Source organism: Phaseolus vulgaris, chromosome 6, assembly GCF_051622355.1.
Source record: "Phaseolus vulgaris cultivar YP4 chromosome 6, ASM5162235v1, whole genome shotgun sequence".
Lineage (NCBI taxonomy): Eukaryota > Viridiplantae > Streptophyta > Magnoliopsida > Fabales > Fabaceae > Phaseolus > Phaseolus vulgaris.
In genome coordinates, this window is record NC_143503.1 from 36,592,686 (window position 1) to 36,615,118 (window position 22,433).

Sequence of the window (22,433 nt, forward strand, 5' to 3'; positions counted from 1 at the left end):
CTTACTGTGAAAAATAAATCCAATAACAATTAAAAAAATTTACTTAATTTTTGCTTAAACAAAAATATTCTTTTAAACAAAAATGAACTCAAAAACAAAATAAATTTTACTATTGCAATCTAACTTTAACAAATACATTTCTTTTGCTTCAGATAAAAATATATCGTTTGACCGAAATTAGTTCACATTATTTAGATGTTTTAAAAATATAATTATTAGTTAAGTATTTTAAAAGAAGTTCACATTTTTTTTCTTAATTTTAGTACAATCTTGCTGCAGAGTACATTTATGCTCCTATATGAAAAAAACAAATAGCCCAAATTTGATATAAAATTCGGATTTAGGTATATTTATTTAGTTTTGTATCTGGAAGTAGCAATTAACCTAAATAGATAAACAATTAAAGAATATAAATCCTTTAAAGTGCAAGTAAAATTTGTTATTGACCTCATAATTCACAATGAGATAGAATTTTGAGATGTTTAACAGAAGATTTACTTTTATTCAGAATCTGAGTTTAAAAAATATGTTCCCGCAAAAAGTTGGCAAATTTTGGCCAAGTTTCCATAAAAACATTTTCTTTGAGAATATACTTTTTTTTATTTGAATAAATTTCCCTTAATAAAGAAATATAATACTGATATTTATTAATCGGTTAACAATTAAAGATATTAGAACCGTCACTGAATATTTGAAATATGATGTTATGATTTAAAAGAATTTATTTATTATTGTAAATTTAGAAAATTATGGTATATCAAAAAATGTTATTCTTATTCTTATAAAATAAAAAGGTTGTCTTGTCTTAGGCCCAAGTAGTTTAACCCAAGACTCTCACAATCGTTCTGACACTCTCTCAGGTTCAAGGGAGAGGGGCAAGCAAAGCACAGGGAGGGTTGCAAGAATTCCTCTTTTGCGGAGCCATGGAAAACGACGACGTTGACATGCACGCCGACGCTAATGAAGTACAAATGCTTTCTTTTCTTTCTCTTTTTTCTTAATTTTCTTTTCAATTCTCTGCATTCGCCTAATTTCTTTGGATCAAACTTGTCTGGTGCTGCCGCCGTTCAATCTTAAACCCTAATTTGTTCGTTCCCCAATGTCAAATCATTTGGGTTTAGGAATTGGATGACATGAAGAAGCGTTTGAAAGAGATGGAGGATGAAGCCGCTGCTTTGCGAGAGATGCAGGCCAAGGTCGAGAAGGAAATGGGATCTGTGCAAGGTGCCTTCTTTTTCTGTCTTCTTTTTTCTCTCTCCAAAAGATGTATATTTGAAACCACTTTTTTTCTTTTAGTTTGGAAAATTACATTTTGGGAAGAAAATGCTATAGTGTGCAGTGAGTTGGATATATTCAAAATTGAAAGTAGTTTATTTGTTTTCTTTTTTCTGTGTAGGATTCTACGACGAGTCTTCACTTTTTCGCTTGAAAATCTTTTGTGATTGAAATGTTTGTTATAAATGTTCATATTAGTAGACTAGTTTTAGGTTCTTGGCCGGTGGTAATGGGAAACTCATTCTATTGTTTGGTTATAAATCATAAACTATATACATATCCTTCTACCCTTTCGAGATCAATATTTGAAATCCTGAATAGCTGTATGTAATGGCCTGCAGCAGGATAGCAGATAAGGGATAACACCACAATTTCGAATTTTTTTATGTAGTCTATACTTTATATGATATATATTACAGATACATATAAATTCTCACAAACGATAAGAATTTCTAAAATTTAATGACCGTTCCTAATTAACAATAAGAAGTTATAGATGTCCTAAGCTATGCTGCTTAGGCCACTACACTAAGGTGCTCTGCCACAGCAGCACCTGTAGCCGCCAGGGGCCTCTTGCCGCTATAGCTGTGCTAGCACACTGGTAATTTTGTTAACTTCTGTTTGAAAATTCGGAAGGAAGAACTTTTTCATTAATGCTTGAGTTACAAATTTTAGTTCTGTTATTTTTTCCCTCATGTTTTTCTTTATATTGTTTTTTCCTTGATCTTTTGCATGCCACTGTTTTTTTAATGCCTAACATATATTATTACAATGTTTGTTGGACTCCAATCTCAGTTGTTAATTATTTTCTCCAAAAATAGATCCTGCAACTGCTTCTGCCAGTCAGGCCAATAGAGAGGAAGTAGATTCTCGATCAGTCTTTGTAGGCAATGTGAGCTCTCTCTTACCTTGTTTGTATGAGAACATGTTATTGTGCTTGATTGTCTTTCACCATCTGTCATCGTTCATGATATGGGTTAAGGGCGTGTATTGTTTGATTCATTTATGACCCAAAGTGTTTTGGTCAATAAATATGTCGGGCTTCATCATATTATATCCTTTAAAGTTTTGATGATGAATGTGCTTTCTACTGTTTTGAAATTTTAGTATATTTCCAAGCAGTGACATCCTGCTTTGACATAATATTTTGACTACAATCGCAGGTCACGCTTCCACCTACAAGTTTTCTGGTTTTGTATTGCAGCAGTTGAAAGTATATGTTAGATTATATAGTTGGAGGGTAAAAATGTTAGAAATGTATGTAATTGAAAAAAAAAGGAGTGGAAAAACAAAATATACAACACAAAAGAAACATTGAGGAATAAAGGAGATGACAAGAGTGTTAAAGAAGTATTTGTTGAGGGAAGTGATTTTCGTGGTTTTGTGAATTTGCATATCTTTCTTATGGGAGGAAGAAAGGCAAGAAACAAAGAATAAAAAAAAAATAGAATATGAAGTCATCAAAGGTGAAAAGAAAAAATCTTCAACTAGGACTTTTTTTTTATCAGTGTACAGTCAAGTGTTTGCAATGGGATTGACAGGAAATCAATTAAGGGTAGATTGGAGATCAAGAATCTGGACTCCTACTGGTGAGGACATACTTTATGGGTACAATACTATGCATGCATATCTGTCATTTGGTCGAACATTCAAAGGAAACTTTCTGTGGTGCTAGTTCATGTAATATGTTTTCTTTATCATGGTGAGGCACTGTTGTCATTTCCTTTTTTCTACTTTGGGATCTAAGGAATTTCTTTTAGACTATTGGCATTTTGGTTCTCTGATATACTTCACACCACAAAAACTAAAGGAAACTGGAAAATAAAACAGTGATCAAGAAGGAAGGTGGTGCACTCAGTGAGTGGGGTTTTCAAAATCCTAGGTCCTCTCTTCGGAAGGGAGGTAGAAATGCACAATTGTATTGTTTTAATATATGTAAAATATATATAAATCAAATAGGGAATAATAAAATTTCACTCACAATAGCAGTTAAGTATCTTGTAATTCAAAATGCATAATAGATTTGACTAAGGTGATTACAAGATTTTTTTTTTAAAAACAGATACTTTATGATGACATTTTTAATGAGAAAAATATGAAATTAAGTGGAACAAGCAGGGAATGCAAAGGCGTCCCCTGCAGACCAGCAAAGCAATGAAACTTTGCATATCACTAACAAACTACCAACAAATCAGCTAATAATGGGGGCCGAGGACAGAAGCCAGCCCAGATATAATTCACTCAGAAACAGAGGCTTCCGAATCACACAAGGCGGCACATCCCAGCAGCCATCTAGTTGCTCAAGATTGCAGCAGAGCTTCGAATTACGCACCGCTAGCAGCAGCAGCAATGGTTTGAAGAACCCACTGAATAATATTTTCTGGATTTACAAAATTCCACTTCCTAGTTTTTTTTTTTTCCGTTTGTCTGCTGGCACCTTATTCTGTGACCTTCCTTGCATTTTAGACTACATGAACCAGGCAAAATATTTTTACATCCCTGAAACTTTCCAGCTTGCTAAAACAGCCATGTTTCAGATATAACATATGGTGGCTATGAGATTATTTTGATTTTTGTTTCTTCCTCAATCTTAAAAGGGCTAGGTAAAGCAATTAATTTAATAGGGGAAGACTTGAAATCTACTGTTTGTTGTGTGTGAACCATCTTTCTTTTACTGGTTGACATTCACTGACTTGCTCAAAGCCCAAAATTTATTCCATTAGCATTTGTGATGACAATGCTTGCAAACCATGTATTGGTTTAGTTGTTTGCATTTTGCCTAGTTGTAGTTCTTTTTTACTTCATGAGACTAAGTTTGGAGGTTATATTACAATATCTGGGATGTGTTAACACTTTTAGTAAAGCAAACATAATTTGCTTTCAGCCTATGGAGATTGCAAACATGGAAATAAACAGAGGTTAATTGTTCTGCCAGAGAAGGTTGATGTTCATCATTTTGGCCCTGAGCCAGTGATTTGATAGCTGTCACAGAACAGTTCTATTGAATGTATGTTATTATATCTATTATATCTATTTCAGATGGTTTTGTTAACAGGCTGGTTGAATCTTCAAAAATGTATTTCTTTCATTAAATGTTGTGTTGATATTTAGTGACGCTAATTATATCTGGTTGAGTAGTAGACTAGAAACTGGTAAGTATCATCTTTTAATCTCAATTTGGTGTTAACAGATACTTGAAAACATGTCATGTGGTGAATGTTTTGGCTTTACTTGTTATTTTTACTCTTATAATGTCTCATGGGTTTGATATTCTCAACAGGTGGACTATTCGTGCACTCCTGAAGAAGTGCAACAGCATTTTCAGTCTTGTGGAACAGTAAACAGAGTCACCATTCGAACTGATAAGTTTGGCCAACCCAAGGGTTATGCTTATGTTGAGTTCCTTGAGGTGGAAGCTGTTCAAGAGGCACTTTCGCTAAATGAATCTGAACTTCATGGGCGCCAATTAAAGGTTAGAGAGCTAGAGGCTATTGCTGTTGAATAATAGACTGCTTCCCCTTTCTAACCATCTCTGCTTATTTGAGCGTTTGTCAGGTGACAGCTAAAAGGACCAATGTACCAGGGATGAAACAGTATCGGTCCCGCCAGTCAAATCCTTATGCTGGAGGCTTTCGAGGCAGAACCCCTTATGCACCTCCCTTTATCTATTCTCCATATGGACATGGGTACATTACAATCTATCATCCCTTTCAAATCTTTTTATCCTGTAACAGGCTAATTAATAGCATCTGTTTGTGAATTGCAGAAAGGTCCCAAGGTTCCGAATGGCAATGCGCTACAGCCCCTACTATTAACTGGCCAACTCGGGTAGGATGATGGACTGAATGACGTCGTTCTTCCCCTATGTAGTGTCATGGTCGGAGTTTTGGCCATTGAACATGAGGGAGGAAAATCCAACCAGTTCTGTGAGGATTAAGCGTTTACTTATCAGCCAATTGTGGTGTTTGCACCTGCTTTGCTTTGGTATTGTTACATTATATTGAATTTTAGTTCTTGTAAAAGTATCCTTCGCAAGTGTGATTAATACATGGGTTTTGGGTGTCATCTAATTTTCTCATTCTTGCTCTTTGTAATATTGCTCGCTCACTTTTTCATGAACATCGTAACTGTGAGTGCTATTTCTGTTAATATATGGTATATTTTCTTTCTCTGTACGAAGTTTCATACATATAGCTTACTTAATCTCCTACTTTGGGAAACTATGACAGTCTGCATATATTATAAAACAATCCCACAAACTCACGTCAAATCCCTCTACTCTCAAGTTGGTTGGTGCATACATGTCTCTTTCATGCCCGTCTTTCTGAGTGAGTTGTGAAGATCTCTATCAGCCACAACTTTTGTAAGTATATCTCCCAATTGGTCTCCAATTTTGACAGAAAATGCACTTTCTTCGCCTCGAGTTTTTCTCTGATGTAGTGATGGTCCACTTCATGTTTTGGTCGAACATCTTGAACTTGATTTTGACCAATAGAGATGGCTGCATTACTGTCACGAAATAAGTTCATTGCAGATGTAGGTGAAAAAGAATTTTTTGTAAGCAACTTCTTTAACTAGAGAAGCTAACAGTCCTTTTAGTCATACCTCAAAATTTAACTTCTGTATTAGATAGATAATACAACTACCTTATGCCTCTTTACTCCTCTATGCATACTAGATTTCCTCCAACAAAGATAATATAGCTAGACGTAGTTGTCCTGTCAATAATACTTTTTGTCCACTCTGCATTAGTACAACCTTCAATAACCAAATGATTATTCTTAGAAAACACTAGTGTTTTAGATATCGAATTATTCAAATTGCTGCGTTCATGTGATCTTCACTTTGGCAATGCATAATTTTGACTATCATACTTGCTCTCCATCAGTGGGTTTTGATCTGGGTATTCTCCCAAATGATGGTTTTCAACTATGGGAGTGTTAGTTGGCTTAGAATCAAGCATTGCTCATTTCTAAAAATATGCCTTTCTTTGATCTAATCACCAGTGTCAAGAAGATACTTTATCACTCTCAAACTTTTTTTTTTCTCAACTTCAACCACAAATGGTTTTGAAGTCTAGATTGTTTTTGTCATTCATGTTTATTATCATATAATCAATGTAAATTATCATGATCTTACTATTTGGATGTTTAATCAAAATTAAAGGATGACTTAGCTTGAAGCCAAATTTTTAAATTACTATACTGAACCACCCAGATTATGCACGGTGTGATGACTTCAAGTCTATATATAGAACAACACAGTAAAATATGACCGTTAAAATGGAGTAGGAAAAATAACTCTTTTATTCTTAATTAATTCTAGCTTCTAATAAAGGAGATTCTTTATTCATACATGTTATAAGTATAATTAATATTAATTAATTTTCTTAATTACTGATAAAATTATTTAATTTTACTTATATTTAAATATAGAGCATAATTTAAAATCAAAACAGTGATAAATTTAAATTAATTAAAAAGTGCTAAAAATATTTATACTTTTAGTAGGCATTGATAAGATTTTATAATGTATGTCATTTAAAGTTTTTCTTTTATTTCTTAATTTAAATCATCAAAAGAATGTAGATTTTTAAAATTTTAAATTGTTATTGAACTGAAAAAAGGACTTCCGGTCATTTTCTTTATTGTTCTTATTTTTATAGACAACTATATGTTATCATTGCACTACATAATAATGTTTATTTCCATACATTAATTAATTGTTGTTTCAAAACATAAAAGTTTTTTTTGTATTTCTCAAGCCCATTTTGCTATGTTTTTTTGCTTTATGCTTTCATTATGGCATAGAAAATTCATACACTGACTTAATGTTTTATTATATTTTTTCTATAATGTTTAAAACTGATTACTTCCTTTCATTTTTTTTGAAAATTAATAATTTTTCTTTGCATACTCTTTCACGAATTTTGTTCTTTATAAATCTTTTTTCTATATTTCTTGCAAAAGAATTACAAAAATATTCACAGATAAATATTTCAATTTTTTCCACCACAAACGAGAGTATAAAATTCATGAAAAAAATGAAAAATAATACGAAAAAAAGTAGAAAATATTTTAATATCACAAACCAAAATTAATATTTGAAAAATATCATGAAAGGTTATGAAAGACTAATTTATTTGTTTTATATATGGACACTTTGGTTTCAATTTTAAAAGAAAAAATAAACAGATGCAAACGTTTTATGTTTATCAAGTGTAAATATACTAATTTAATTTTAGTGTGATGTGCATCAAATATAAATTATCGTAGATAAAATTGTTAAAATAGTTATTGTAAATAAAAATTAATAACAGTAATGATAGTGTGAGATTATTATTGTTCTAACCTATTTAGTATAGGTATTGACATTAACATTAATACGGATATAAATTTAAAATTAGACCATACAAATTTATATATTATATGACAAGTATATTTTAATTTTGTTAGTAGAAAGATATGCCTATCTTTATTTTTTATTTTATAATTATATTAAAAAAATTATATAAGAAAGTTAAATTTTTTAAAAATTAATATATATATATATATATATTTATTTTTATTTTTTTAAAAAAATTGTATTAAAATCATGATAAAATTATTAAAAATCCATCAAATATTTTTGAATTTTACACTTATCTTTGTATCTTGTATCTTACAAGTATAAATATCGATATCTATATACACAACTTAAAAAGCGTATTTGAGCCTAATAGATTCTATCATATTCTAAAGTAATATTCTTTATTTATTGTTATTTAAAAGGACAGTACTACCTAACCACTTTTCTGTTATTCTCCGACAGATATATTGTTTTTAAAACATGGAAAATGGTTTATTTATTTTCTTTTTTAAGAATAAAAAGGACATTTATATGCATGCTACAGAGTTTGAGTCAGAATCATCAGTTATCAATCAAAGTGTTGTGTTTTGTTGAGAAGAAGAAAACAGAGAATGGCTCTGCCCTCATCTTCATCATCCCTTCTTACAATAAAGCTCAAACCTTGCATTTTCGGGACTCCGAGGAGATCCGTAGTTGTTCGGAATTGTGCCAAGCCAGCGGCGTCCTCAATCTCGACAAGTTGGAACATCGATAGTTGGAGGACGAAGAAGGCGCTTCAGCTTCCCGAGTACCCTGATGCGAACGAATTGGATCAAGTTCTCCAAACCCTTTCTTCTTTTCCCCCAATTGTGTTCGCCGGCGAGGCCAGAAATCTGGAGGAGAAACTGGGTCAGGCGGCTATGGGGAACGCTTTTCTGCTTCAGGGCGGGGATTGCGCTGAGAGCTTCAAGGAATTCCATGCCAACAACATCCGTGACACCTTCCGTGTCCTCCTTCAAATGGGTGTCGTCCTCATGTTCGGTGGCCAAATGCCTGTTATCAAGGTCAATCTTTTCACCATTCTTTCATTGCATCTTCTTATTTCGTTCTTTTTCTTTGGGGGAGGATTCCTTTTATTTTATTGTGAATTGTTAATTTCTCTCTGGGATAGATTTTGATGTTTCTTGTGCTGTTTGAGTTAGTGAAGGAATGAGCCCTGGTTTAAAATAAAATAAAAAAAGGTATAAGTGGGAGCAAGATTCGTTACACGAGCTTATACTTTTTGGATTGAGAAGGATAAAATGTCAAATTGTATAGTGGTGTATTAAAATTTGTCTTAATAGTTGTTGATAGAGTCATCTGACAATCATGTCTTGTCTTATAAATTTTACATTCAAGACATTTAGTCATTGGTGTAAGAAGTGTGTAACCAACTTGGAAGAAGATGATTGTTTCTTTCATGAATTTTAAATACAATGCTGGAAAAGAAAAATTATATTTCTAATAGATTGTATCCAAACATACCCCATGATCAAATTCTTCCATGGAGCAATGATTAGATAGTCTTACATCGTACTGCTTTAAAATTTTATGATGAATGAGAATGACTAGCTTCAGTTATTGGATATGGTGATTCAGGTGGGGAGAATGGCCGGTCAATTTGCAAAGCCAAGATCAGATCAATTTGAGGAGAAGAATGGAGTGAAGCTTCCAAGTTACAGGGGTGACAATGTGAATGGCGATACATTCGATGCGGCATCCAGAATCCCCGATCCACAGAGGATGGTTAGAGCCTACTGCCAATCAGTGGCTACTCTGAACCTTTTGCGGGCGTTTGCCACAGGAGGTTATGCTGCCATGCAAAGGGTTAACAAATGGAATCTTGATTTCATGGAGCATAGTGAACAGGGAGACAGGTATCGTCTCTAACCTTCTCTAAATTTATTTCTGGATCTTGAATCGTTAGTGTTTATTAATTCTTATTCTTCCTTATTTAAAAGGGTTTGGTTTGGATGAGTGTGATTAAAATTGAACGGACCCTTTTCATGTTGCTGTAAAGATAGTAGAAAGATAGTAGAAGACTGAGGAATCCCTCAACTTTAATGATATGTTTTTTTGTGTGTGGGCAAACAGGTACCGTGAATTGGCTCATAGGGTAGATGAGGCCCTTGGGTTCATGAATGTTGCCGGGCTCACATCCGAGCACCCAATAATAAGTACAACAGACTTTTGGACCTCCCATGAGTGTTTGCTTCTCCCTTATGAGCAAGCACTTACTAGGGAGGATTCCACCACGGGCCTTCATTATGATTGCTCAGCTCACATGCTGTGGGTTGGGGAACGTACCCGCCAACTCGATGGTGCTCATGTTGAGTTCTTGAGAGGAGTTGCTAATCCACTGGGCATAAAGGTGATGCTCATATAATGCTCTTTGCCTATGCCCTTTTGTGTTATTCATTTTGCATTTGATAGTCAAAAACATGCCCTGCATAAGCTTGTCTCAATGAATTTGTATTTTGATATGCCCCGTCAACACTTGAACTACAATCCTGTCTGAAGGGCCTCGGTCCTGTTGGAACTAATCAACAATAGTTTAGTGTTACTGAAAGGCTACTTGGTTTTCAGGTGAGTGATAAGATGGTGCCAGACGAACTTGTTAAGCTGATACACATTCTCAACCCTAAAAACAAGCCTGGCAGAATTACAGTAATTGTTAGAATGGGAGCTGAGAATATGCGAGTGAAGCTTCCTCATCTCATCAGGGCAGTTCGCAGAGCAGGACAAATTGTCACTTGGGTTAGCGACCCCATGCATGGCAACACCATTAAAGCTCCATCTGGGTTAAAAACCCGCTCTTTTGATGCAATAAGGGTAATTTCACTTATGCTTTATTCCTGTTTCCAACATATATAGTTCTGTTTTATACTCAATATTTGGTCAATACAGAAGTGGCAAAATATATGGTCTTTACTAGGTCATTCTTTTGTAATCCTACTGTACTGTTTAAAGTTCAAGTTCCAATAAAATAAAACTCTCCTAGACCATGCATGCAATTTAACTCATAAATATTTTCCGTGGATATGTATTTTTGTGATCTTTGTACTGTCTCACACTTTCACTAAACATATATCCTGCATATCACCTAGTACTGGAATATTGGCTACCACCTTCACATGAATTTCCAAGAAAATTTTCCCAACTCTGAAATTCCACCAAATTTACCAAAAGGTTGATGGATAAAGTTTATGATAAAAATTGTTCATCACCTCTGCCTGCCCTATTCTTCTAATGCAGTTATGTCCTGAATGAAATATATGGATCGGCACATAGTACTTAAATAATTGTTTGGCAAGTAATTTACTTAATGTAAGAAAATAGTGCTATATCCAAATTTACAGCAGCTTTGTAGTGGAAGGAATTACTTTGGCAGTGGTTTATCTGTTTTTATGACTTTTGTGCTTTCTTAATGTCCTTCAATATGTTGCTGTCTCAGTTTCAGTCGTTTATTTTTGGTGTATAATTCAAGGTCTATTGCTACTGATGATAAATTCATTTGTTCACGGATGTTGGTATGGTTGATGATAGGCTGAGTTGAGGGCATTCTTTGATGTGCATGACCAAGAAGGAAGCTACCCAGGAGGAGTTCATTTAGAGATGACTGGACAGAACGTGACAGAATGCGTTGGAGGGTCAAGGACTATTACTTATGATGACTTGAGCTCTCGCTACCACACTCATTGTGATCCAAGGCTTAATGCTTCTCAGTCTCTGGAGCTTGCATTCAATATTGCAGAGAGGTTGCGCAAAACAAGGCTCAGTTCAGCGCAATCACTTGGAATTTAGACAAGAGGCACAATACTGGGCTACCATGTGTTTAATTTTGCTCCGGACAGTGAAAAAAATCTTCTGAGAGCCACTCTTCAAGCGTCATAAGAACTTGTTACAAGACAGATAAAACATCTTGTACTTGCAAACTTGGACTTTAAGGTTTGGAGATACGGTGTGTGTGTGTCTGTATTTATGTTGGGTAATGAGTAATAAGTACAATTTTCAAGGTATAACGTATGTCATAAAGCATCCTGGTGAAATTTATTAACTATTATATATATTTTCTTAATTTTTTATTTGTATGATGTGACAAAGTACTATACAGGTATTTTCATCAAGTTTTTCATAGTGCCAATAAGTAACTAATCATAATGTGAAAAAAAAAAAGCTAATTCTTCCTACACCAGATCAATGAATCAAAAGAAAAGTAGGATACATTTGGAGTAACTTCTCTGTAAATATTTTTAAAAGAAAAAAACACTGTATTTCTGCGTGCTCCACGCCATTGTTTTTACTCTAGTTGTTTCACCGTCTTCACCTTTAAAAAAATCTTACAAACACTACTATATTTGTTTATATTTTAAATAATTACAATGGTATTGTTACTTTAATTTATTCATAAAAATAAACATAAACTATTTTTCTGTTTCAGTAGATATTTATTACTTTTTAAAAATATAATAAATATAATGCATATATACATACATAGGAGTCTCATTTGTAACATTCTCAATTTTCAATACTCCAAATGCTCATAATATTTTATTACAAAAATATTCTATTTTATTACAATATTCAACTTCTCAATGCTTATCTTCATTACCTCATTACTTGTAACATATGTTTCATTGTAATACATTATCTTAGTAGGTTTTTAAAAAGAAGAAGAACATCCACAAACAAGAAAATAAGGTAAGTTATTAGTTTTGAAACTTTCAATAAATCTTTAAAATAAAACAAATTTTATTCACAAACATATTAATCATTTTACATCCTCCATTATCTAAAATCATGATTCACAATTACTGAAGTGTCTACCATTATCTCAATTTCCATATCACTCATTTCAGAAAATCTATTAACTAACATCAACGCATAAATACTTTACTCTACTTTTGGATGACTCATGTATTGAAATTAATATCTTGATACTTGCATATGTCTTACTACTCATTATGAATCCACACAACTATGTGCATAATCATCTCAATATATCATCATTTCATATGACAGGGTAAATCCATATGATTTGCTCTGATCAATTCTTTCAAACCCCAGACTCTATCATATGAATCTCCTTCGACTCATAAACTGAATAACTTTATCTACTTGATTATATTATATCGGTAGAGTCAATATCATCTTATTCACAAGATACTCAAAAATCAATACTCTAATAACAATCTCGATACGATATTTTTTTTTCTTGAAAATACTATGTCTTGATTACAATTCACATATCACATCTCACATTATCCAAAATCAACCATTAAATCATTCCAAAACTTATAAATTTAAAACACACTAAAAATTCATCCAAGAATCTCATAATCATCTAATTAAATGATTTTTCAATTAAATGTGTACAATATAATTTTTCATAATTTATAATTAAAATCATAAAATAAAAATAAGCCTCCTTTTAAAAGAAAAAATAAAAAGTGAAGTTTTTGTTTATTAGCTTGAGTGAATACATGATGATTATTAATTCAAATTTTATTAGTCTTAAATTATTTAGTTAGTATTGTCTTAGTGGTCAATTTACGGATTGTTAGTATTCCTATTTTATAGTTTCCAGTAATTGTAATTTTATTATATATATATTATTGAAGTAAATCAAAATGAAAGTATTAGTTCAACAGTTTTGCAATTTCGTGCAATTACGTGTTCAATCAGTTTCTATAACTTTTTGTCTTATGTTATTTCCTTCAATTAGTTTCTACAACTCGTATGTATGTTATCATGAACTTTACCTTGATGGAAATAATTACAATCGGTAATGTGCGCAGATGTGAGTTTTGTTGGATTATCATGAGTTATGGGATGTCGTTGAGAGTGGAGTGTCTGCATTACGTAATAATGCAACTGAGACACAATGAGTAGCACATCGTGACTAGAAGAAAAAGAACAAGAAGGCTTTGTATCTCATCCATCAAGGGATGAATGACGAAACGTTTGAGCTGATGAAGGAGCAACAACTACAAGTGAGCCTTGGACCATCCAACCAATTATAAAGGTGATGACAAGATCAAGAGGGCGCGTCTTCAAACCCTAAGACGCCAATATGAACTCCTGTAGATGGAAATCACAGATACTGTTGATGTCTATATAAATAAAGTTCTTGACAAATTATGAAAACCAATGGTTATAAGAAAATTGTATATAAGAAGATGGTAAAAAAAAATGAATTTCTTTATTATCTTCTTTGTACTTACATCACTCCATGTATAGAAAAATATATACAAGTGTATGAAGACTTTCTTTCTCCAAATTACAAGCTAATTAGATAGGGATCCACTAATCATGAAATTTTATCATTATTAAATTAATTGCATATAATTGCGTACAATATCATAAAAAGTAATAAACTTATCCTAAATAATAATGTATAATATTTTGTAGTTAATTGGAAGGGCCTTTACTTAGTTGTGAAGTTAGACGGTGAAGAAAGTGCATAAAAGGAAAGGGTGGCGAGAGAATTGGTTTGAATTGGTGAAGGAGAAGAATGGAAATGGAAGAGGGAAAGAGAGAAGGAGGTTTTGATGTGATGAACATTCTGAAAAGAGTTCCGGTGAAATCTCTAATGCGATTCAAATGCGCCTCAAAAGAGTGGTTAAATCTCTTACAAACAAACCCTTTCTTTATCAAACAGCACCTGCTGTCATTCTCCTCCAATGCACCCGTCATCAACTATGGTAAAAAAAATGAATGTCTTTATTCTCTTGTGTGTGTATGAAGACTTTATCTTTCCAAATTATAAGATAATGCAGTGATCCACTAGTCATGAGATCCTGTCATTATTAAATTAATTACATATAATTGCGTATAATAATAACATATAATAATAATGTATAATAATTGCGTTGACAATTATTATTTCCTTAATAGTCAAGTTGCAACCTTTGTGTCTTGTCTCTAGTTCCATGGCCATCATTAGAACTATATTTTGGACATTTTGATGAACATTTTGAAGAGACTTCCAGTGAAATCCCTAATGTGATTCAAATGCGTCTCAAAAGAGTAGTTAAATCTCTTAAAAAAAACCATTTCTTTGCCAAACAACAGCTGGAGCACTCCACCCGCAACGACACCCTTCTTCTCCAACGCATCCACCGCCAACCGCCACCTCATCCACCAATCCCATCTCTTCCCCATCGTTTTCCCTAACGCCAAGATCCTCGATTCCTGCAACGGCCTTCTCTGCCTCCACAACAACATTGCCTTATCCATCGTCAACCCCGCCACCCGTCAAATCAGACAGGTTCCCACCACAACCTTTTGTCCGTCAAATAATAATTGTCAAGTTATACGCAATTATTGTACGTAATTAATTTAATAATGATAGAATCTCATATTAATGGATCCATTAACTACAAAATATTATAAATTATTATTTAGGATAACTTGATATAGATGAATTTTGTTATGTGTTCTTCACCTATGTTGAGATTTTTGTTCCAGTTTAAAACATTGTTTCATGCCTTCACAGTAGAATGCTACTTCACGTACTCTTAACATTGCTTGATGCTCTTTATTTAATCTAACATGTTCTACTCTTAACATTAAAAAACACACACAACATTAACTTTTATTCAATGGAAAGAACAAATGACTAGAGCATAAACTATAAATTAATTATTCATATTTTTTCTCTCGAGTGCTAACGAGTAATTCATATTTTTTTATTGTAAATATGATACAAAAGAGTAACTCGAGTTATTTTTTAATAACTAATCCATTTTCTCAAATTAATTACGCATGTTTATAAGTTTAATAATTTTTTTCTTTTATTATATTAAGAAAATAATAATTATCAAATTATACGCAATTATTGTATGCAATTATTGTACGATATTGTACGCAATTATATGCAATTAATTTAATAATGATAAACTTTCATGATTAGTGGATCCTTACCTAATTAGCTTGTAATTTAGTAATTGGCAAAGGCGATTTACTCGCTCAACAATAATGGTAAAAATGAAACGTTTATGAATGTTGCAGGTCTGTTTGTCCATAACTCGTCTATTAATTCTGCTTTTACGAAACCATGGATTTTGGATAGCGGAGCAACCAATCACATTAGATCTGATTCACAATTTTTCACACATACTTCATCATCATCTATTCCAAATATTAATTTGCCCACAGGTTCAACTGCGCTCATCTCATTTACGGGCACAATTAAATTCAATGACAATATCACTCTCAAATATGTTCTTTGCGTTCCTTCTTTTAATTTAAATCTCATGTATGTCTGTTAGTGAGATAAGTAGTTCACTAAATTGTTGTGTTTTTTTTTTCACATGGTTGCGTTTTGCAGGACTTAGCTACAGGGATGATGATTGGCTCGGGTTAACTACATGCAGGCTTATACTACATGTCCCCTCTTTCAAACCAAGCCCACACATCTCAAATTTAAATGACCCTGATTTATGGCACAAGCGTCTCAGACATCCTTCTCCAGTGCGTCTACAACTTGCATTTTCATTACTACATGTAAAAATCTCATTCTCATTCATAATAATTATAGTGTTTGTCCCAAAGCTAAACAGACAAGACTACCATTTCTTTAAGCACAATAAAATTTCATTCTCCATTTAATTTACTGCATTGTGACATTTGGGGTTCTCATAAAACTCAGACTCATTTTGGAAAACATTTTTTACTCACTATAATCGATGACTATACTAGATGTACTTGGTCATTTCTTATGAATCACAAGTCTAAAACCCAACATCTCTTAGAATCATTCATTACTTTTGCACAAAATCAATTTCAGACATCTATTAAACCATCCGTGTTGACAACGGAGTGGAACTTATTTCAATGCGTAATTTTTTTCTCAAAAAAGGTATTGAATGTCAACACACTTGCGTCTACACTCCTCAACAAAATGGAGTAGTAGAACGCAAACATAGACACATTTTAAACACGCACGAGTCTTCCTATTTCATTTCCATTTACCATTAGAATTTTGGGGGGAATGCGTTTTAACCACCACATATATCATTAATCGCTTGTCATCACCTTTACTAAAAAATAAAATAAATCACCTTTTGAGATGCTATATAATCGCCCACCTTCACTTTCTCACCTAAAAACTTTTTGGTTGCCTCTGTTACGTAACTGTTGTTTCACCTAAGCAAAAATTTGATCCGCGCGCTTGACAATGCATCTTCATTGGTTATCCTCTCAGTAAATAAGGATACAAATTATTTGATACAAAAAAGCCGCATGTTTCCAGTAGATTTTCATATGGGTGATTTCAAGTGCTTGAATGCAATAGTGAATAATGAATCGTGGTTATGGCATTTACGCTTTGGACACTTAAATTTTCAGAGTTTGGAAAATCTCTCCAAACGAAATTTAGTGAATGGTTTACCCCATATTCATCACCCTGATCAATTGTGTGAGACTTGCATTTTTGCAAAGAATCACAGGATACCATTTGTTAAGGATCCTTGGCATGCAAAATTTCCTTTCGAGCTTGTTCATATAGATGTTTGTGGGCCGATGAACATATCATCAATTGGAGGTAATAAGTACTTTTTACCCTTTATTGATGATTTCTCAAGGAAAACCTGGATTTATCTATTAAAAAGCAAGGATGAGGTATTCCACTACTTTAAAATATTTAAAGCATTTGTTGAAAGACAGAGTGGCAGACTAATTAAGATGGTGCGTAGTGATGGAGAGGGTGAGTACAAGTCTAATGAGTTCAAGAGGCACTGTGAAGAACTTGGGTTGCAGCATAACATAACCTGAGAAAGAATAGAACAATCATGGACATGGCGAGGAACATGCTTAAAGAGAAAGGTATGCCAAATTATTTTTGGGCTGAGACCGTAACATGTGCGGTATATTTGATAAACAGATCACCCACTTGGAGCGTTCCTAACACAACTCTAATTGAGGCATGAAGCAGATTCAAACCCAATGTGCAGCACTTGAAGGTATTTGAGTCAATTACTTATGCTCATGTCCCCAAGGCAGCAAGATCGAAGTTGGATGATAACCTAGTGAAGACCATTTTCATTGGATATAAGCATGTGGAATACAAACTGTACAATCCAACGATAAAGAAGGTGATTGTCAGTCGTGATGTTACATTTGTTGAAGATGAGGAATGACAATGGAATGCAGCAGCTGAAATGGATTAGAAAAAACGATATATTTACATTTTGAACGATGATGTGGAAAATGAAGTCACTCTTGAAGCACCTGCAGTTCAACCTAAAGTTGTAATTCAACCTGAAGTTGCAGCTCCAATTGCAACTATGATGGAGCGACCAAGAAGGCAGCAGCGAAAACCTGTACACCTTCAAGATTATGAAGTAAATCTTGATGATGAAGTTGTTAACAATGGAGAATTGGTTCACTTTTCTTTTCTTGCAGATTTCAAACCCACGAGACTTGCAGATGTCATTCAACACCCCAAATGGCAAGAGGCTATGAATGAAGAATTGATGGCGATTGAGAAAAACAATACATGGCAACTCACTGATCTTCCAAAAGGACACAAAGCAATTGATGTGAAGTGGGTGTACAAGATTAAAGTGAAAGCAAATAGTGAGATTGATAGATACAAGGCAAGGTTGGTGGCAAAGAGATTCGAGCAAAGAGAAGGTTATGATTACGAAGAAATATTTTGTCCTGTAGCTTGAATGGAAACAGTGAGATTAATCATTGCTTTAGCTGCACAAAGGCAATGAAAAATTCACCAAATGGACGTCAAGTATGCGTTTCTAAACGGCCCACTTGATGAAGAGGTTTATGTAAAACCGTCGTCGGGTTTCATACAATCTGGCAAAGAGGAGAAGGTGTACATACTAACTAAGGCTTTATATGGTCTTAAACAGGCACCAAGAACTTGGAACAAAAGGATTGATTCATTTCTTCATGCCACTGGATTCAAAATGTGCATCAGATCATGGTCTTTATGTAAACACTAATGATTATGGAGATTTGCTAATTTTATGTCTTTATGTTGATGATGTGATTTTTACAGGAAGTGATCTCAAAATGATTGGTGACTTCAAGCATATCATTATGAAGGAATTTGAGATGATTGATCTTGATCTTATGTCCTACTTTTTGGACATTGAAGTCATCCAAGGAGATGATGGAATCTTCATTCATCAGAGTAAATTTGTTGCCGAGTTTTTAAAGAAGTTTAAGATGGATGATTCAAACTCAATTAAGACTCTAATTGAAATTGGAATTAAGCTTACAAAGGAAGGTGATGGGCAAACTAAAGATGCAACATACTTTAAGCAGATTGTTGGGAGCCTTAGATATTTCACGTGTACTAGACCCGACATATGTTATGCTGTGGGATTGGTCAGTTGATACATGGAGTCACCTCGACAAGTTCATTTACAAGTTCGTAAAGAGAATTATGGGCTACATCAAAGGTACTACAACTTTTGGTCTATTTTACTCTTCATCTAAGAAGATTGAGATCGTTGGATACTCAGACAATGAATGGGGTGGAGATTCATACGAGAGGAAGAGCACAAGTGGTCATTGTTTTATGATCGGAAAGACTGTTTGCTTGTGGTCATCAAAGAAACAATCAATTGTTACATTATCTACTTGTGAAGCGGAATATGTAGTAGCAACAACAAGTGCTCGTCAATTAGGTTGGCTCAGCAATATCACGACTCAAATTGGTTTTAATCTAGATGTTCCAATCAAGATCTATGTTGACAATGTCTCTGCAATTAATCTTGCAAAGAATTCGGTTTTTCATCAAAGAAGTAAACACATTGATATTCGATATCACTTCCTGCGAGACCAAGTTGGGAAGAACATGATCAAATTGGAATATTGCATATCAGAAGATCAGATTGCAGATATTCTCACTAAGCCATTGAAGATCGATGCTTTCATCAAGTTAAGATATATGTTGGGCATGAAGGTTGTTCCAAATCAGAATTAAGGGAGGATGTTGGTTATTAATTAAGATTTTATTAGTTTAAAATTATTTACCGTTAGTATTGCATTAGTGGTCAGTTTACAGGGTTGGGCTGTTAGTATTCCTATTTTATAGCTTCGGTAATTGTAATTTTATTATATATATATATATATATATATATATATATATATATTATTGAAGTAAATCAAAATGAAAGTATCAGTTCAGCAGTTTTGCAATTTCATGCAATTACGTTCAATCAGTTTCTACAAACTTTTTGCCTTATGTTATTTTCTTTAATTAGTTTTTGTAATACAGACCTAAGAGCACCTTATAATTCATCCTATTTTCGCTTGAGTAAGATTCTTTATCGCTTGAGAAAAAATGGATCTCACCTGAACGAGATTCCCTCTCACTTGAGTGAAAATAAGTCTGGAACTCATGTCTCAAGCTAGCTTAAGCGAGGAGGTCTCACTTAAGCGAAAATATCTGGCTTGAGCGAGATATGCATAAAATCTAGTTTAAACATGTTCTCGCAACAATTTTTACATTTCAAATGCATTATAATACACCTCAAACCATTCATACAATCATACTAACCTTTACAATCTCTAACAAAACATATTCAATCACTCATTGACAACAAAATCAACCAATACAATAAATCAACTAGTTCAAAGTTTAATTTTAATTAAAACACTACTTCATTCAAAATTAAACATCCTTACAAGAAGATTTGAGACTGTGACCACGTCACCCCATATCCAGATCATCTAACCTAGGGTTCTATTGAAAATAAAACTAGTTTCTCTTACCTGATTTTTAACAGTTGTGCTCACAAAGAGCTATAATCCTACACCGACCCAAGGTAGCTTAATCTGGATCGCAAAGTCCTGATCAACAATCCAAACATATCACTAGGACTCTGAACTAACAGGAACTAATATTGAAGCTCTAAACATCACATGCAAAACCTATACCAAAGATAATTTAACAAGTTCAAAACTGACTCAAAGAAAGAAGGAAAAAAAATGAACTTACCCTATCTAAAACTCTAATCGGCCAATCTTGTAATATTTGCTACCAAGAATCCAATGACGGATTCTGATAGTCATTCTGATGACAGAGATGTTCAAAAATTTAAACAAAAGGCAAAGGAAGGAAAATGGAAGAGTTTAGAGCGATTTTTTATTTATATAATATTCACTTTAATAATAAAATATTCAAGTATAATTTTAAATATATCACTTCTACTTTAAAACTATTTTCTAGGTCCTTACATCCTTAATTAGACTTTGTTGAAGTCTCTTTAAATTATTCATTTTAAGTCTCTTTAAATTATTCATAAAACTAAATGCAAACTATTTTTCTCTTTAAATACACATCTATTAGACGATTAATGCATTTTTAAAAATATAATAAATATAAAGGTTCTCCTTATTTACACTGTCTTGTGACTTTAATTTACTCATAAAAATAATTCGTACTTCCTATTTTATGATATAATAGTTTTCTTTAAAGAATAATTGTTTTTTATATTTTATTTTAAAATTTTAAGATAACATAAACCTTATTAAGTTATACCTTTTTTTTTTCCTTTTATTACACATTGAACCTTTTTTTTCCACTAAAAAAATCAATAAATAAAACTAATTTTAGAAAATAAAAATAAATTTTTTTAATTGATATCTAATTAACTACAAAGTTTTAACTACCAACTTTAAAATCTAAATAATTGAAAATTATATATCAATTTAGAAACTATTTATCAATAATATAAACTAATTTATATATAAATAATTTTTTAGTCTCTAAAATATATCAGTTAATATAATAACTAATTTTTTATTTTTTAAAATTAGTTTATGTTTAATAATTTTTTAGTAGTGTTCTTTTATTAAACATTTATTGTATTTTGAAAAATATAATAAATATAAATTTTATCTTTTAACTACAGTGCATTTATGAATTTAAGTTAATATTTATTGTATTTTTAAAATATAATAAGTATAAATGCTATCTTTAATTACAGTGCAGTTATGAGTTTAATTAATTTATAAAAATAGTTTGAACTGCTCCTCTCCTATATAATAGCTGTTTTTAAGGAAAAAATGTTATTTTTATTTGTCCTCTTTAAAGATAATATAGCCTTCTTTTACATCTAGACAATTGTGTTTATTTTTTATCATGCATTAAAAATTATTTAGAAATATAAAATTGAAAGGAGTCTAATAAGTAGTTTATTTAAAATTGTATTGAAAATAGTATTTTGATAAATATAATAAATATATAATGGCCTATTTTTATAGCATTACTATTATCACTTTAATTTATTTATAAAAATAAATATATTTTTCTTCCTTGCGTTAATAGGTCTTTATTACATTTGGAAAAATAATATATATACTACTTTCATTTCCTTCGATTAACATAAAACCCATTTGTTTCTTTTTAACTAACACTTAATGTTCATTTTGAAAATATCAAGAAATATTTTTTCTTGAATTTAATAAAATATTTATAGAGCTCTTTATTCTTATTTTTATTTTTTATATTATAATAAATGCATAAAAATTAGATGAAATATAACTTTCAAAATGATAAAGAGTAGTCAAAGTTATCTAAAATTTAAAAATAATACTGTTCTCTTTAATTCCACTTCATTTATCATTATTTTTATTCCCAAAAGTATGTATAAAATATTTATCCGATTTAATTGACCTTCAATGTATTTTAAAAAATATAACAAATATTATATATGTATACTATATATATTTATATATACAATGGTCTCTTTAATTACACTTTTACTTTAATTTTTTCAAAAAATAAACGCATTTATTTTCAATATTAGTATATTTTA

The 22,433-nt window shown here is 32.2% G+C and overlaps 2 protein-coding genes across 2 annotated transcripts; both read left to right on the top strand.

Annotated features, from left to right (window-relative positions):
• Window positions 1-797: 797 nt before the first annotated feature.
• LOC137832779 (polyadenylate-binding protein 2) lies at window positions 798-5,450 on the top strand. Its single transcript, XM_068641121.2, has 6 exons — window positions 798-965; window positions 1,122-1,224; window positions 2,097-2,167; window positions 4,556-4,747; window positions 4,831-4,961; window positions 5,042-5,450. The coding sequence occupies exons 1-6, from the start codon at window positions 924-926 to the stop codon at window positions 5,088-5,090; spliced, it is 588 nt and encodes a 195-aa protein (XP_068497222.1). The 5' UTR covers window positions 798-923; the 3' UTR covers window positions 5,091-5,450.
• Window positions 5,451-8,058: 2,608 nt separating this feature from the next.
• Window positions 8,059-11,726, top strand: LOC137832778 (phospho-2-dehydro-3-deoxyheptonate aldolase 2, chloroplastic). Its single transcript, XM_068641120.2, has 5 exons — window positions 8,059-8,666; window positions 9,241-9,518; window positions 9,736-10,012; window positions 10,228-10,473; window positions 11,188-11,726. Exons 1-5 carry the CDS (start codon window positions 8,235-8,237, stop codon window positions 11,443-11,445), a joined length of 1,491 nt encoding a protein of 496 aa, XP_068497221.1. The 5' UTR covers window positions 8,059-8,234; the 3' UTR covers window positions 11,446-11,726.
• Window positions 11,727-22,433: the final 10,707 nt, after the last annotated feature.